This window comes from Cryptomeria japonica, chromosome 4 (assembly GCF_030272615.1).
Source record: "Cryptomeria japonica chromosome 4, Sugi_1.0, whole genome shotgun sequence".
NCBI classification, from domain to species: domain Eukaryota; kingdom Viridiplantae; phylum Streptophyta; class Pinopsida; order Cupressales; family Cupressaceae; genus Cryptomeria; species Cryptomeria japonica.
This window is the reverse complement of record NC_081408.1, coordinates 205,555,217-205,570,828: the sequence shown is the minus strand read 5'-3', so window position 1 is coordinate 205,570,828 and position 15,612 is coordinate 205,555,217. Positions and strand designations below refer to the sequence as shown.

General features: G+C 35.5%; 1 protein-coding gene across 1 annotated transcript; it reads left to right on the top strand.

Moving 5' to 3' along the window:
* Positions 1-10,648: 10,648 nt before the first annotated feature.
* On the top strand, positions 10,649-14,801 carry LOC131061190 (uncharacterized). The gene is made up of 6 exons (XM_057994718.2): positions 10,649-11,096; positions 13,006-13,102; positions 14,018-14,121; positions 14,202-14,283; positions 14,425-14,494; positions 14,594-14,801. The coding sequence occupies exons 1-5, from the start codon at positions 10,944-10,946 to the stop codon at positions 14,439-14,441; spliced, it is 453 nt and encodes a 150-aa protein (XP_057850701.1). The 5' UTR covers positions 10,649-10,943; the 3' UTR covers positions 14,442-14,494; positions 14,594-14,801.
* The last annotated feature ends 811 nt before the right edge of the window (positions 14,802-15,612 follow it).

The window sequence follows — 15,612 nt, the reverse complement described above, 5'->3', positions numbered from 1 at the left end:
GACAAGGGGTACTTGCTTTGTAAATTAGGCCTAATTGACTTAATTAGGTCTAGAAGGACAGTAATTAGTTTTCCTTGTCCTTTGGAATCTAGTTAAGTTCTATTTGGAGAACTCAACCGGTAGGGCTACTAGACAAATAGGATAGTTGTGAGACAAGTATCCCCTAACAAATCTAATAGCTAGCTCTTATGGGTGTTTTGTGTTGGCTGGACCACAAATAGACAAAATCGAATAAGTTTCCATCCCACCGATACCAAAAGATTGTCTGCCATCAACACAAGGGTAGAGTGTTTTCATCATATCAGTACCACAAGATACTAAACCTGTATGGATCCGGTCACACAAATTGTTGTGTGAGTTCAGTATTTGGGAGGAGTGTTGTTTACACCTTGAACAAGCAAAAGAAGTTGTTTTGGACATAGTAGTTGTCGATAAGAGAAGGTTTTCACCTAGTTGTTGCTTGGCTCTGCATTCGATTTCCACCACTAGGGTACAGGTAGGAGAGCCATTTTACCTTATAAACAAGGGTGGGATATGAGCATTTTCATTTAGGGAGTGGGAGGCCATGAGTGAGAGATCAACCAATTAGTGAAAGTACATTTTTGATGTTAAGATATATAACATTAAGTGTTCTATTATACTAGAGACTATGTTATCAATCGAGTAGTGTCTTAATACACATAGTGAGCTAAGGGACATGAGTTATGTTCTTTATTCTAGCTTTTTTATAAGTTTAATGTATATTATGGTCTATAATTAAACAAAGAATTAGATAATTAGTGAGGTTCTTGAGTTGGTTTATAATTAATCTTAAATAGGTTCATCAGAATATAAATATTAGGGTATTTAGAGATTTTGTAGAGGTGTGTTTGAGCACTATATTTTAAGCATGATGGTTTTATAGAGGACTAGTGCCTATTAGAAATTCATAGATTCATGGATTCATATTAGATACAAGGGATCATTACAAAATGATCCACTAGTGGATATGGTTTTAGTATTTTTTTTTTAAAGGCAGAGTGCAAGCACATACTATTATATTAATAAAAACATAGACATTAAAATAAAAAGTTTTAGACTACATTAGACATATGAAAAAAGAGAAAAATATAGAGAACATGACTCAATCTGCAAACCTAAACTCTATGAAAAATGGTTAAAACACAAAATTGGAGACAATAGAGAGCTAGGCCGAATCTTCAAAAACATAACTTATCTAACAACCAAACTTGTATGGCAAAATTAAGCTCAAATTGAAAGACCCCAAAAACAAACAAAAAGAGGGACTAGAAATAGCTAATATTAACAAAATAAAATACCCTAAAACACTTATAAGGAGGCCAATTCACTCAAGATATTGTGTTTAGCAGTCTAGATAAGATAAATAAATATTTGTATTCTTTGTGATAGACAAAATTCTTTATGTTGGGAAAGCAACCCAACATTTCATGCAAGAATGAAAGACATAGATGTCGAGTACCTTTTTATTTGAGACATGGTAGAGGATGGAAGAGTGATTCTCCAGTAAGTTTAAACTTTTGAAAATGTTATTGATATATTGACAAAAATAGCAAGAATATATAAGTTTAGGTGATGGAATGAATAAATTAGGGTGATCCAAGAATAATGTGCTCCACATTTTGTTTTAGTAAGATAGTGAAAATCAATACTTTCTAACACTTTCAATTTGTGTCACCCATAGAAACTAATGATGAATACTAAGAGGGGGGGTGAATTAGTATGCCAAAATCTTCTGTACTAAAACACTTACATAGTCTAAAGATAAACCGGTAAAGCAGTCTAATAGTCAAACCGATTACCACACATGCAAACCAAAATGCGAATAAAGCATTCACCCACAAAAACAATACAATCCAGCTAGGAAAAACCGTGGTGAGATGGAACTCACAAGTCACTATCTGCAGAATAGAAACCAGGCCGGTTAAGGTTGGACCAGTTAAGGTCTTACAATGTTCTTCACCAGAATAGATCCTGTTAGGAATCTCAATCTCTGTTAGGAGATAAGTCTGATTAAAGACTACCTTGTTAGAGGATTTTAGATTCACATGTGTGAACCACCTTGTTAGAGGATTTTACAAAGGCTTTGATGCCTACTTGGTTAAGGGCTACAGACTTGTCAAAGATGTGAGTAATCAACAAGTGTTTGATCTATCTAATAGCACAAACTGCTTGGTTAGATCTAGTATTGCTCACAGCTAATGCATTCCAGCATTACTTCAATCTTCTCTCTCTCTCTCTCATAGTTACAACTTGATCTTCTTAGATAAGATCATTCTCGACTCCCACCTTAAACACTAGCTCAACATTAACCCTTTCAGCAACAACTTAAAAACCCTAGACATGATGTCCTTTTAAAGGATTCTGATTTCATGTCAGTCCAATAGGATTACATTACAATTTCCTAGGTTCAATGAACCTAGACATACTCAGTAACACGACACAAAAAGCACTGTCAATGTGTCGGCACCGTCAAACAATCGGTGGATTGGTAACTCATCACAAAATGCCAGTTGGTAACTCATCACATAGTATTACCAACTCATACAAAAATACTGGTTGCCGGTTTGACAAAAATGAAGACTGGTAAGAATGTGTTGTGCCGCTTTGCTCCCTCATACCACAAATGAACTATGAACCGCTTGGGGTCGACATGCCGCTTCAGACTGGGAAACACATTCTGCAAAATCACCACTAGTCTAAGGACTAGTATACCACATACCAGTTGGAACAAATACCAGTTGAGCATGAGCTGATACATATAAAGGGGATCTCAATACAAGTGTGTGTCCATCAATGACAATCACAACATAAACAACAAAAATGTCAACAATCTCCCCCTTTGGCATTGATGGCAACACTTAGGAAAATAAAATTTTGACATCTAAGTGTTTTACAACAAAAACTTGCCATTAGGAAAATTGCTCCCCCTAAGCATATACACTATCCCTTAATCAACACAGTGTATAGCAATTTTGCATATAGAGCATAATCATCAGAGCATATAACATATATTATAGCATCTATCAAAATTTCAAAATAGATACTTCTCCCCCTGATATACTTCTCCCCCATATGACAGAAGATCAAAATTTTAAAACTAAAAACTAGATATACTTCTCCCCCTTTGCCAAGAATGACAAAGTACCACTGAAAAACCCTGTTTCCATATATATATAAAAGAGTTTATGACAATAATGAATAATACTTGTCAAAAACCGATTTATAGTCTTACAAAAATTGTTTCAAGGATAGGGACCAGGACTCAAGTAGGGAGGTTGCCACTTCCTTCTCTACTTCCATATAGGATACCTGTTCCTCCATGGCATCTATTGTGCTCAATTCCTGTGTGACTATCAAGGCATCCAGGTTCAGATAACACTTCTGAAGAATTTGCAGTCATGGAAGTAATACCAATTGAAGCTCCTGCAAATCCCTAGACCATGAACTGATCTCTTGCTCCATCTTGGCTGACTGGACCTAGAACTGGTGAACGGTTTGCCCATATGCTAGAAAGGAATCATAAGGAGTCTTGAATGTGCCCAAGTAGGACTGTAAGTCCATTTGAAGCTGTTGCTTCTTGGCTAGCACATCATCATAGAACAGATGAGGTTGACAGATTCTGCTAAGTAGCAAGTTTCCCTCATCCAAGGCATTCCTTATGTCCTTTTGGTCTTTTAGCAATTCAGTTCTAAGCTCATTCAACTTCTTCACTAGAGAGACATTAAGAGCCTTTTGGTGCTTTTTCTTTACATTGGCCTCTGCTGCTTCTTCTAGACTCTGCACCTGATCATCCACTACAGTACATAGAAGCTTGAGTTGTGCTAGTGATGATTCAGTGTTAGGAAGATTAGTACCGGGGATTAAACCGGTAGGTGTGTCTACAACCGCTTGAATAATATCTTGTTCTCTTTTCCTATGAATGCCTTCAAGGCGCTCTTGGGCAACCTTGATGCTCTGCATAAGCTCAGACTCACTTGCAGATTGGAGATCAATGGAGCTCGAGATAGCAGTCGGTTTGGCTTGGCTACCGATTGCCTTAGGAGTCTCCATCTGTGTGCTCTTCATTGCTTTTATTGTCTTATCTTCTTCTTCCTTCTTTTTCCTCTCCTTCTCTTCCTTCTCTTTCTCTTCTCTCTTTTTTTCTTTTTCTTCTCCTCTTCTTCCTTCTTTCTCTTTTCTTCCTTATCCTCTTCTTCTTTCTTTTTCATGCCATCTTCTTGCTTCTTCTTTTCTTCATCTTTCCGTTTCTCCTCTTCCTCTTTTCTCTTCTCTTCCTCTTTCTTATGTTTCTCATCTTCATCCTTCTTCTTTTTCTCTTCTTGTTCCTTTGCCGCTTGTTGTGTGTCCTCAGCTTGTTCACCACCCTGATTAGCTTGTTTCCCCTGTTCAGTTCCCTCAGAAGGTATGTACTGAGTGACATCGTCTACATCTAGGGCATCGACATCGATGGTGTCGATTGGTTCTTCAACCAGGTTTCCTTCCTCATTGAAGACCTCATCCGGTTTGGAAATAACCGGTTCCTTTCTCGCTTGGAGGTTGGCCATTCATGCTTTGTGAGAGCTGATAGCATGAGCCATATGCTGATGTGTATCTTTTTCAACATCATCAACTCTCCCCTCCAACAACCAGAGTCTTCTTCTCCTTGTGAAGAAGAGACCTTTATTTTGATCCAGCGCATCAAATAATTCTGAATTAGAGAGTTCGGGGAAGTACTGTGCAAAGACTTTCTCCCTAATCTCCTGTTCCTTTTCAATGGCAATGCGCCATTATTGTCTAATGCTTTAAATAATGAATTTGGTGTTTGAGATTTAATCTCTGAAGGTGACCGGTCATTTTTACATAAATAAAGAATGATTTCCTGTAGTACTTCATCTTTTTCCTCACTATTAAATTCATCATAGTAGTCTATTAAATCATGAAGTAGCTTTCTCCTAATATTTTTTACTGTTCTTTGACAATGTGTCAAAGGTTTGTAAGAGGAGATGTCTATATTTACTGGTGCAGATGTTGCCAGTTCATTCTTCTTCATCTTCTTTGTCTGTCTTGCCTTCTTTTTTTGTTCATCAGACTCGGTTTCTTCAGAGTCTGGTTCATTTGCCTTAGTATTCCTCTTTCTTTTGAAGACTTTTGCCAGTGTTACCTCTAGTTTCTTCTTTGCCGGTGACCTCTTGGTCACTCTTGGAGTTGCAGTGGTAGCTAGTGCCGATGCTGCAGGCACTGCCTTAGCCTTCTTAGCTGTCGGGTCTTTTCCCTTCTTCACCGATGGTTCTTCAACCGGTGCAATCCTCTCCAAGTAGGTTTCGGTCCTCTTAGCCTTTGGATCAGGAGGTGAGGCAATAAGGGTTGAGGCATACCCTTCCAGCATGTCAAACATAACTTCATAGCCCATTAGCTCTACCTCCTCCATTCTAGGCTCAACAGCCTCCATTAGGCATTTGTCCACTTGAATAGTGAAATAGATGTCATCTTCGTATTTCTTCACTATGTCACCTGAGATTCTTACCCTCTGACTCATCTTTCTTCTGAAATCATCAAAATATTTGTTCAGTACCTCAAGGTAGCCGGTTCCAATGGCTTGCACGCTTTCCTTTATCTACTTGGTTACCGATTGGTCAGGGGACCACTGGACATCTCCTACACCTGGAAAGTAGCCTTGGAAATAGAAAAACAACCCTACCAGCAGTTGTCCAAACTTAAACCTCAATGAGTTTTCCTGCTTGATTGCCTTAAGATTTAGTAGGAGTTGCCTCTGCATGCCGGTGCATAAGTCAAAAGATGCATCCTCTTTTATCATTCGGTAAGTGGCATTTACCGCTGTAGCAGATACAAAATTAATCCTACTAGCTGAAAATGTTCTGTATCCTATCACCATGCAGGTGTATTTCACCAGATCATCCTTGATAGGATTGATTGTCATACCCCATGAATCACTTGTTGAACCAGTGAGTGGTCATTTCCGTTTTGCTCACTTTTCTCAAGGCCGGCACTTCCCCTGTGTTGCAGAAACCAGAGACTGCATGAATTGCCTAAGGCATGATATCATGTGTCCTCTCCAGGTACATCTTGTCACCATCGACTCTGCTTAAAATGATCCTGATGTGATCCTGTGTGAAGTCTTCTAGAAAATACATTGCATTGTGGAATTTCTTCTTCTCTATGACACTAAATTTTGGTTTGATCTTTTTGTTCTTGCCACAAAATAGACCTAACTGAGTATGAATAGCTAAAGACCCTAGGTCTTCTATTTTGCAATCAATATAATCAGAAATTCCTTCTTCGACTATGACTCCAGCTGGAACTTATGATAAAGCATTATACTTGGACTTCCTCTGAATGAAACTTTCTGGCTCAATGGATGTACTTGAACTAGTATGAGATGCGGAAGCCATTGAAGAGTATTTCAAGAACACGAAAAATACCTTTCAAACGCGAATTTAGGGCTTCTTAATTCTGCTTCACTTCACTCTCCTTCGAATGCCAAATCATCGCTTTGTGTTCTCCACTACCGCTTGCAAACTAGATTTGAATCTCTTTCAAAGTTATCCAATTTCTTGAAATCTAAGCTCAAATCGCCTTTTCTTTTCTCTACACTTGAAAACTTTTCTTCACTCGAAAACAGATAGTGAGAAATGATTTGAAAAATGCATTTATACATGTCTCTCACCTATCGTCATTAATGCTCCTCTATTAGGGCATAAACCCTAATTTGCCTTTTTACTGTTTCTGGTCTTCTGCCAAGTGATAGGTATCGCATACTGGTTAAGGTCTTTTACCGGTGTCAACCAGGGGTTCAAAAGCATTTCACCGTTTGCTCCCCCTAAGCCTTTGAGGCTTAGTTTGCCGGTTCCGATATTTCCACACTAGGTGCAGAAACCGGTTCCTCTTCCGACATTATTGTTTTCTTCCTCCATGTTTTCTTCATGTCCCCTTGAACTTTTTCAACATCTATTTCTCCTTCCTGAGTGACCGGTATACCATCAGATATAATTTTTCTTCTTCTGCATAATCTTGCAATGTGACCTGGTTTGTTGTAGTGATAGCAAACAAGTCCAGGTGCTCTCCAAGGTCCATTGTACATGTTTCCATTCTTCCTTCTACATGTTGCAGCAGTGTGACCATGACCATGATAGATCATACAACTTTCTCTCCATCCGGTTGCCGCTTGATGGCCACTGCTTCTTGACTGATGATTGAAGATATTAAACCGGTTGTGGTTCTGGTTCATAAAAGGTTCAGGACTAGTTCCTTGTGTCCTCTGACGATATCTTCCAGTGTTATTCATTATAGACCTGCATTCAAATGCTCTATTGCCAAACTTGTTGCATGCATAACAATGACCATTGAACTTATTTGATCTGGGTACATTGTTGATAAAATAAGGAAAATTATTGTAGGCCTTTCTCCTACATACATTGGCAGTGTGTCCTTCTTTAAGACAGTTAAAGCAAACAGGCTTAAATTTTTGCTCACCTTTTCCTTTGAGTGTTGGTTGCTTCTTTGATGCTTCAGGATTTGTTCTTGAGGATTCTCCTTCCTCATGTCCAGAAAAACCAAGACCATTGGTATTCTTTGTCGGTCTAGATGACTCAAGCTTTTGCTCTATCTTGACAGGTACTTTTGCCAAACTTAGCAAGTATTTCCTTTGACTCAAAGAGATCTTTGGAAATAGAAGTATTTGTCTCCATTAGACTTGCATTTTCAGAGATGGCAATGTTTAGTTCTCCTTACATGTCTTCATTTTTTACTCTGCTCTCATGAAGGTGAGCAGTCAGTGCACTAATCTCTTGTTTCAACTTGGAGATCTCATGATCTCTGTCCTTTACAAGATCTTCAGCTTTTCTCTGGTTCTCAAGCTCTTGACTAAACCAAATAGTCAGTCCTTCCAACTCCTTTCTCAGATTGGAGTTTGAGTCATTCAGCTTATTCACCTCAGCAATCATGGCTTCCATTTTAGCTTCATCTTCAGAACTACTTTCAGATAGTTCCATCAGCCTCTCTGCATGTTCTCTTCTTTTTGCTTGAGATGCCTTGTATTTGACCATAAGATCATCATAGGCTTGCTCAGACTTAGTGAGTCGTTGAGTAAGTTCCCTCAAGGTGTATTCCCCCATATCTCTTTCCAAGTGGTTAAACTTATAGAAAGGTAGGCTCTGATACCAATTGACGAATGCTAAGAGGGGGGGTGAATTAGTATGCCAAAAACATCTGCACTAAAACACTTACATAGTCTAAAGATAAACTGGTAAAGCAGTCTAACAGTTAAACCGGTTACCACACATGCAAACCAAAATGTGAATAAAGCATTCACCCACAAAAATAATACAACCATAGTACAAGATATTTGACGTGGAAACCCAACTGGGAAAAACCACAATGAGATGGAACTCATAAGTCACTATCTACAGAATAGAAACCAGACTGGTTAAGGTCAGACCGATTAAGGTCTTACAATGTTCTTCACCAAAATAGATCCTGTTAGGAATCTCAATCTCTGTTAGGAGATAAGTCCGATTAAAGACTACCTTGTTAGAGGATTTTAGATTCGCGTGTGTGAACCACCTTGTTAGAGGATTTTAGATTCACATGTGTGAACCACCTTGTTAAAGGATTTTACAAAGGCTTTGAGGCCTACCCAATTAAGGGCTACAAACTTGTCAAAGATGTGAGTAATCAACAAGTGTTTGATCTATCTAATAGCACAAACTGCTTGGTTAGATCCAGTATTTCTCACAACTAAAGCATTCCAACATTACTTCAATCTTCTCTCTCTCTCTCTCTCTCTCACAATTACAACTTGATCTTCTCAGATAAGATCGTTGTCGACTCCCACCTTAAACCCTAGCTCAACATTAACCCTTTCAGCAACAACTTAAAAACCCAAGACATGATGTCCTTTTAAAGGAATCTGATTTCATGTCAGTCCAATAGGACTACATTACAATTTCCTAGGTTCAATGAATCTAGACATACTTAGTAACACGACACAAAAAGCACCGTCAGTGTGTCGGCACTGTCAAACAATCGGTGGATTGGTAACTCATCACAAAATGCCGGTTGGTAACTCATCATAGAGTATTACTGGTTCATACAAGAATACTGGTTGCCGGTTTGACAAAAATGAAGACTAGTAAGAATGTGTTGTGCCGCTTTGCTCCCTCGTACCGCTTGTGATTTACGAACCACTTGGGGTCGACATGCCGCTTCAAACCGGGAAACACATTCTGCAAAATCACCACTACTCTAAAGACTAGTATACCACATACCGGTTGGAACAAATACCGGTTGAGCATGAGCTAAAGGGGATCTCAATATAAGTGTGTGTCCATCAATGACCATCACAACATAAACAACAAAAATGCCAACAAATAAATGTTCAAGAATTTAATGATCACCTCAACTAATGGTTAGTGGCATTTATTCTATAGATTCAAGTTACTAATTTTTTTATTTATTTTTAAACAAATATAAATATTATTTTGATTTCCTTTTGTATGTATTTCCCATAACAAGGTTAGTAATAATGTCACTAAATTTTTATTTTCCATGGAGTTTTATGAGGCGTCATCTATTGGGGGGATATTTTGCACCACCCCCATAGTCTAAGTATAAGTCTATACTTGTAGTTACACTATGCGGGTGGTGCAAGTGATCTACCCCATAGCCAATATTGTTTTATGATAGTCTTACACAAATCTGTTGCAATGTCCTTTCATATTTTGTCATTTATGAAATTGAAGAAGCAACTTGAAGAAGGTACATGTACAAATAGCATTTTCAAAGCATTTTATAATAAATTTTTAAATCATTAAATAAATTCGTAAAGATGCCAATAATGTAGTCTAAAAGAAATTATGTTTGAATGAACTTAATCTAAATAGAACATTGTGTTTTAGAACATTGTGTTTATCAATTGAAGAATTTTTTTTCACAAGGAATGCTTCAGTCATGACTCAACTTCAGCAACTCTGAGAGTAAGTCAATCAACTTCAGAACGGCAGCCATATGAACTTTTGCAAAGTATTTTGTCATGTTTCTGACTTGTAATTAGCTTCAGAACAGTTGCTTTGTGGATTTTTGTGAAGTATTTTGTCACAGTTCTACTTTGTAATGTCAATTATTGACTCTTCACAAGTAGTTCTTACTTAAAACGTTTGTTTTATATTGAACCATGTTCTTCTCATGCAGCTACAACAAGCTACTATTTGTAATTTTACCTTCATTCAATAAATAGTTGAAAACAAAACCGAATACATGGCTTTTAAATTCCACTGAGAAAGAATGGGCAAGATTAGTCGTGTTGTAAATGTCAAACTAAAAATGTCCAATCGTGGCTGTCTTTCACAATGGAGGCGAAGGACCACTGGAACGAATTCTAATCCACGGTCGTACACTGGACCATCGAGATCACGGTACAATGAATAGGATCTCTACTGTCAGTCATGACGTTTGGTGCGCTTTTTGAAGTTTCCAACAAGCTTATGTTAAAGTGACAGGTGGACACTCTTTCTGGATGGGTCAGTCCTGCAACCCAGTATGCAATATGGAATCCACTAAAAGGAACATGCGTCTGATGCTTAATAATTATTTTCTGACTAATATTTGCTTTCAAAGTTAATATGTTGGGATATATGTAAACGAGCTATTGATGAGAAATTTTTTTATTTTTTTCCCATGATTTCCTAAATGTTGTCTCTGTAATTTCCTTTTGGAACATTTCTAAACAATCTACAGGGATTACTATTGGATATTATGTAATTAAACATGATTGGAGGAATTTGCTCATAATTTAGGAAAAAGAAATTCATTGTCTATATATTAATCTACTCGCCTAACCATTTGTTTTTCCTTCTGTGACCATTGTGGGTTTGAGTTTACCCTGTATTTGATTTTGTGACACAGAAGATCCTAAGCTAGATTTTGATATGGAAAACTCTAGGAGAATAGAGAGTAAGAGTTCCATTAATGAAATATTTGATCAGAGCTCTTGTGCCTTTTGCAAATCTATGCCAAGAATGTCTTATGCTGATTCACTCTGGGGAAGTTGCGCTATTCATCCTTCTTCTCAGATCAAAGAGGTACCAATTTTACCGATCGACATCATTTCATTTGATTTTATGTTTCTACAGATCTGTAAAGTCAAATAATATTTGTGTATATTTGAACATTTGTGCAATATAATAGATTAAAACTTTGTCTATTGACATTATAATGGGATCAGGTTTGGCATTAGATAACCTCACACCTTATTTCAGAAGGCTTAAAGTTGACATGTTTTCTTAGTATTTACTGACCACACCCATCTAGCCGACATTCAACAAAAGCAGATCAAGCTGGCCCAATCTTTTGTTTGTCAGACATTACAGTGTCCAGTGACCCCAAAAGTAAAAAATGCTAGTGTTATTTGCCTGCAGCCAAACAAATACAATTACTAGTTTATTTTGAGGGTTTTGGGTTTGATTTGGTAGGTTCTTTTATCAACATTTCATATCATTCTTTCTGATCTAATATCAGAATGTAAGGTGTACAGAATCAGAGAAAGGGAAAAAGTATTCTATCATAAGAATACATCATTTTTTCTATCCTCTGGCCCCCTATATCGTTATGATAGAACAAGTTTTCTATCATAAGAATACATCATTTTTTATATTCTCTGTTTCCCTATATCATTATGATAGAACATAGAATATGATTGGAAACTTTAATGGAGAATAATCCAACAGTCAAATCCGAAAACTTAAAAAAAATTTAATATTATAGACAGTAGATATCTTATGTCCTTAAATACTACTATTTTTCTCTGAAATATAGTGTCATTTGCATATATATTACTTTGTTTACATTAATGGAATATAACTATCTGTTTCTCCTTCTGTGACCATTGTGGATTTTAGGTTACCCTGTATTAAAAACTACAATGTATTGAGTTTTTGCTAACTTTTTTCATGTATTGCATAAATAGTCTACCATTGAAAGACTGACATTCTTCTGATTAATCTATTTTATTTCCAAGTCAAATTCATTTTCGACCTATTTTAAATCCTAATGTCGAGTTTGCTATAGAAAACTGTAAGAGAATAGAGTAAGAGTACCATTAATGTAATATTTGAATAGAGCTCTTGTGCCTTTTGTCAATCTATGGTAAGAATGTCGTATACCGATTCACTCAGGAAGCTGGGCAAGTCATCCTCCTCAGATCAAAGAGGCACAGATCTTATCACTTGTTTCATGTTTCCACACATTTCCACAGTCCAATAATATTGTATTGCAGTAGATTGTCTGTTCAAATTACATTGGGATCAGTTGTGGCATTAACCATCCTCACACCCTATTAGTGAATGTTTAATAATGTTTAACAAATGCAAAGTACTTGGCCAAATCTTTTCTTTGTCAAACATTACAGTACCCGGTCACCCCAAATAAAAAAGCAAGCGTGTTATATACCTGCTGTTAAACAAATACTATTATTGAATTTTTAAAGTTTCTGGACTTTGTTTTATAGATATCTTTTATCATTATTTTTAATCATAATTTATGCTTCATTATGAGAATGTAAGTCATACTATTGAACGAATAATATTATTGAAATTTTAAAATCTACGTAAGTCATTCTGTTAAGAAATTCTAAAATCTGTAGATTTGACTCGATGAATATTTTTTATCAATAAGTTTAGACCATATTTTTGATTCATCAGAATGTAGGAAGACAAAGAAGAGAAAAATATTATATCATCAACATCTCTCTTTTTTCTCTGACTTCCTATATCCCGATGATAGATGATACAATATGATAGAAACTTAAATGAAAATTGATCTATACAATGAAATCCAAAAATACTTTTATTTTCAGCAGTGAGTGTTGCATTGGAAGACAGGGCCTTTGCCTTAAAAGATAATAGAGGTCTATCAGCAACTATATTGAATATCTTCAGTTCTTTAGATCTTTCGATGATTTACGATTCTAAATGATTCATGTTTGCACAACAGAGTATCTATTCAAGTGTTTATGAAGCTTCCAGAAAACAAAAGCTTATACTCAATGAAGAAAACAATCAAACCCAATGGATTCCTGAATGTGTCAAAGGTATTCTACGGATTTTGCATCTTCTAGAAATTTATGAATCATTCTGCAATAAAATACCCTTTTCAGTGTTGTTCTTTCTCCTTGGGATGTCTACACACTGCTCATTGTTTCTTTCTATAATGGCATTTGGATATGTTTTTTTTTTTTCAAAAGAATTATCATAATTTTGGAAACTAGTTTTCTAGAGTTTAGGCAACATTCAAAAGAATTTTTCTTGGAACAATTCTATATAATTTTAGATTAACATTTTGAAAGTTATCAAACAATCTATTGAGTCGTTCTTTCTAACCATTTTTCCTTGTGACTATCAAGCTTCAAAACAAATGCTGCTATTTTCTCTGCCAAATGTAAATTAAGTTCATTGCTACGGATTCATGATGGTTCTCACTATTAAATTAGAAAAACTGGATAGCTTTTAAATTTGGATGAAGTACTAATTTACCATTAAATTATTGTATAGTTTAGATAAATAAATTAATAACAATAAAATTGCTACATATTCTTGAAAAAACGTATGATCAAACTATGAAAACTTTACCAACGGGATCTCGCTCTCTATCAGCATAGTAGACATGTATCACTAGGTTAAATTAAAAATGAGTTAGAGCCAGGGAAAGACAATAATGAACTATCGAATATGATCACTCACGTTGATACAAAAATTCAAACAATTAAAATCGAAAATATCATTACACTAATACCATCTTTATTATTTTATTTAGAAACAAGGTAAACTAATGACATCCAATCTGCAGGGGACAGTCTTTATGGTTATTCAATCTCATTTGGACAGCTACCTGTCTTACATAGCTCACCTTAATGTACTATTGATTGTCTATTCAGCTATATTCGTTTCAATATCCTATTTAGGTCACTACTTTTAAATTACTGGCTTTGGTGTTCGGAGAAACACAGAAAAAGAAGAAAGGCGTGACAATAAAGCGTACGGCCCAGAACAGTGCTTCATGGGTTCTTCTGTATACTATGGAGGACCTGACGAGCTATATTATATACATGAGGTACACTCTCACAATTCTTCTGCTTAAAAATCTTGTTAATAACATGTTTGACTACAACTCTGAATCAACTATTTGTATAGGAAAAAAAGCCAGGAAAGCAACTGGAGCAAGCCATGGACCCATTTTTTCCCAAATATACAACGAGAGGAAATTGGTGGGAAGGTCAGCTAGACTTGGCTTTTAATGATAAATAGTGTTTAATTTGATTAAAATTATTATTTATGTAGTATGTTTAAATAATAAAACAAAAGTTTATTTCATTATAAATTAACATAATTTGACTGTGTAAATTTGTTATTATAGGTTCTTACAACTACTGAGAAGTTGTGGATCCTTTAATATTTAATATTTAAGTATCTGTGAAACTCTTGAAGTAAGTTTCCAAATTTCATTATTTGAGATTTTCTTTTGTTTGTATTAAAATAATTGATTTTAGATGGTTTTAATTGTTATTATTTTTGTTTTTAAACAGGATATTGAATGAATTCAATACACAAGAAAGTGAAGTCAACATGGAACTGCTGTCATTGCGCTACTAAGTGAAATGGTGCTATTTGAATATAAATAAATAGTGTCTTTGAATTCCTACTACTAATGACTACTATGCTATAATCATATGTCTTTAACAAACATTTGCAAGTATATCTATATTATATTTAAATATATCCACTTATTTTGTATATTACGATATTAGTTTGAGTTATTTATATGTTTGAAAACAAAAATAATATTGTCTAACTTTCTATCTAAGAAAGAGGGTAATGCATTATTCTATAGTATAATAATAATTATGTGTATAGGGTTTATTTATTGATGTTATCTTTATATACACACTATTTATGTTTATATATTTTTAAAAATTAATATTTAAATAAATAAAAGTTAAAAAAATGGAATACATCTTAAAATTAATTTAGAAGCTTAAAATAGATAGAATAATAAATTAATAAGACCATTACTTAATAGGATAATTGAGAGTGAAATAACTTATTTAAACAATTTATAAAAAGAATAAGTTTAGAGACACATATAAACTAAAAGGTTTGTGATGGGTTTAGGGCTTATCTAGAAGCTACTGTGGTATTTTTGTTTTTGATTAAGATAAGTAGATGAAGGGAGCCCAACTCATATAGTTCAATTCATAGCATATCAAAAACAACCAAACAAACTTGGCAAATAAGGCAACAAAAATAGAATAGCAAGTGGACATATTTTTATTTGTTATCCTTAGGGTATCCTCGTGTCCATCAGCACTCACCCCCAAGTGTGCGCAGTAGAATAATTCACGGGTCAGGGAGTCGAACCCAACACTCAAGCCAACTCCGCTAGCCTGCAGAGGGAAACAGGCATAAATATTACACATATAAAGATTATAGTTAAAAAATGACAGAGTTCATAAACAACAAATAGTAGAATAGTAAGCAACTCAACAACCTACCATTAAAAAAGTACCAAGAAATTTCATAGGGCTCTAGTAGAGGCAGTCCCAAT

Coding starts and splice junctions, on each gene's coding strand:
- LOC131061190 (XM_057994718.2), top strand. CDS start 10,944: ATGGAAAACTCTAGGAGAATAGAGAGTAAGAGTTCCATTAATGAAATA. Junction 13,103..14,017: donor GATTCCTGAATGTGTCAAAG/GTATTCTACGGA, acceptor GGAGAAACACAG/AAAAAGAAGAAAGGCGTGAC. Junction 14,122..14,201: donor AGCTATATTATATACATGAG/GTACACTCTCAC, acceptor CTATTTGTATAG/GAAAAAAAGCCAGGAAAGCA.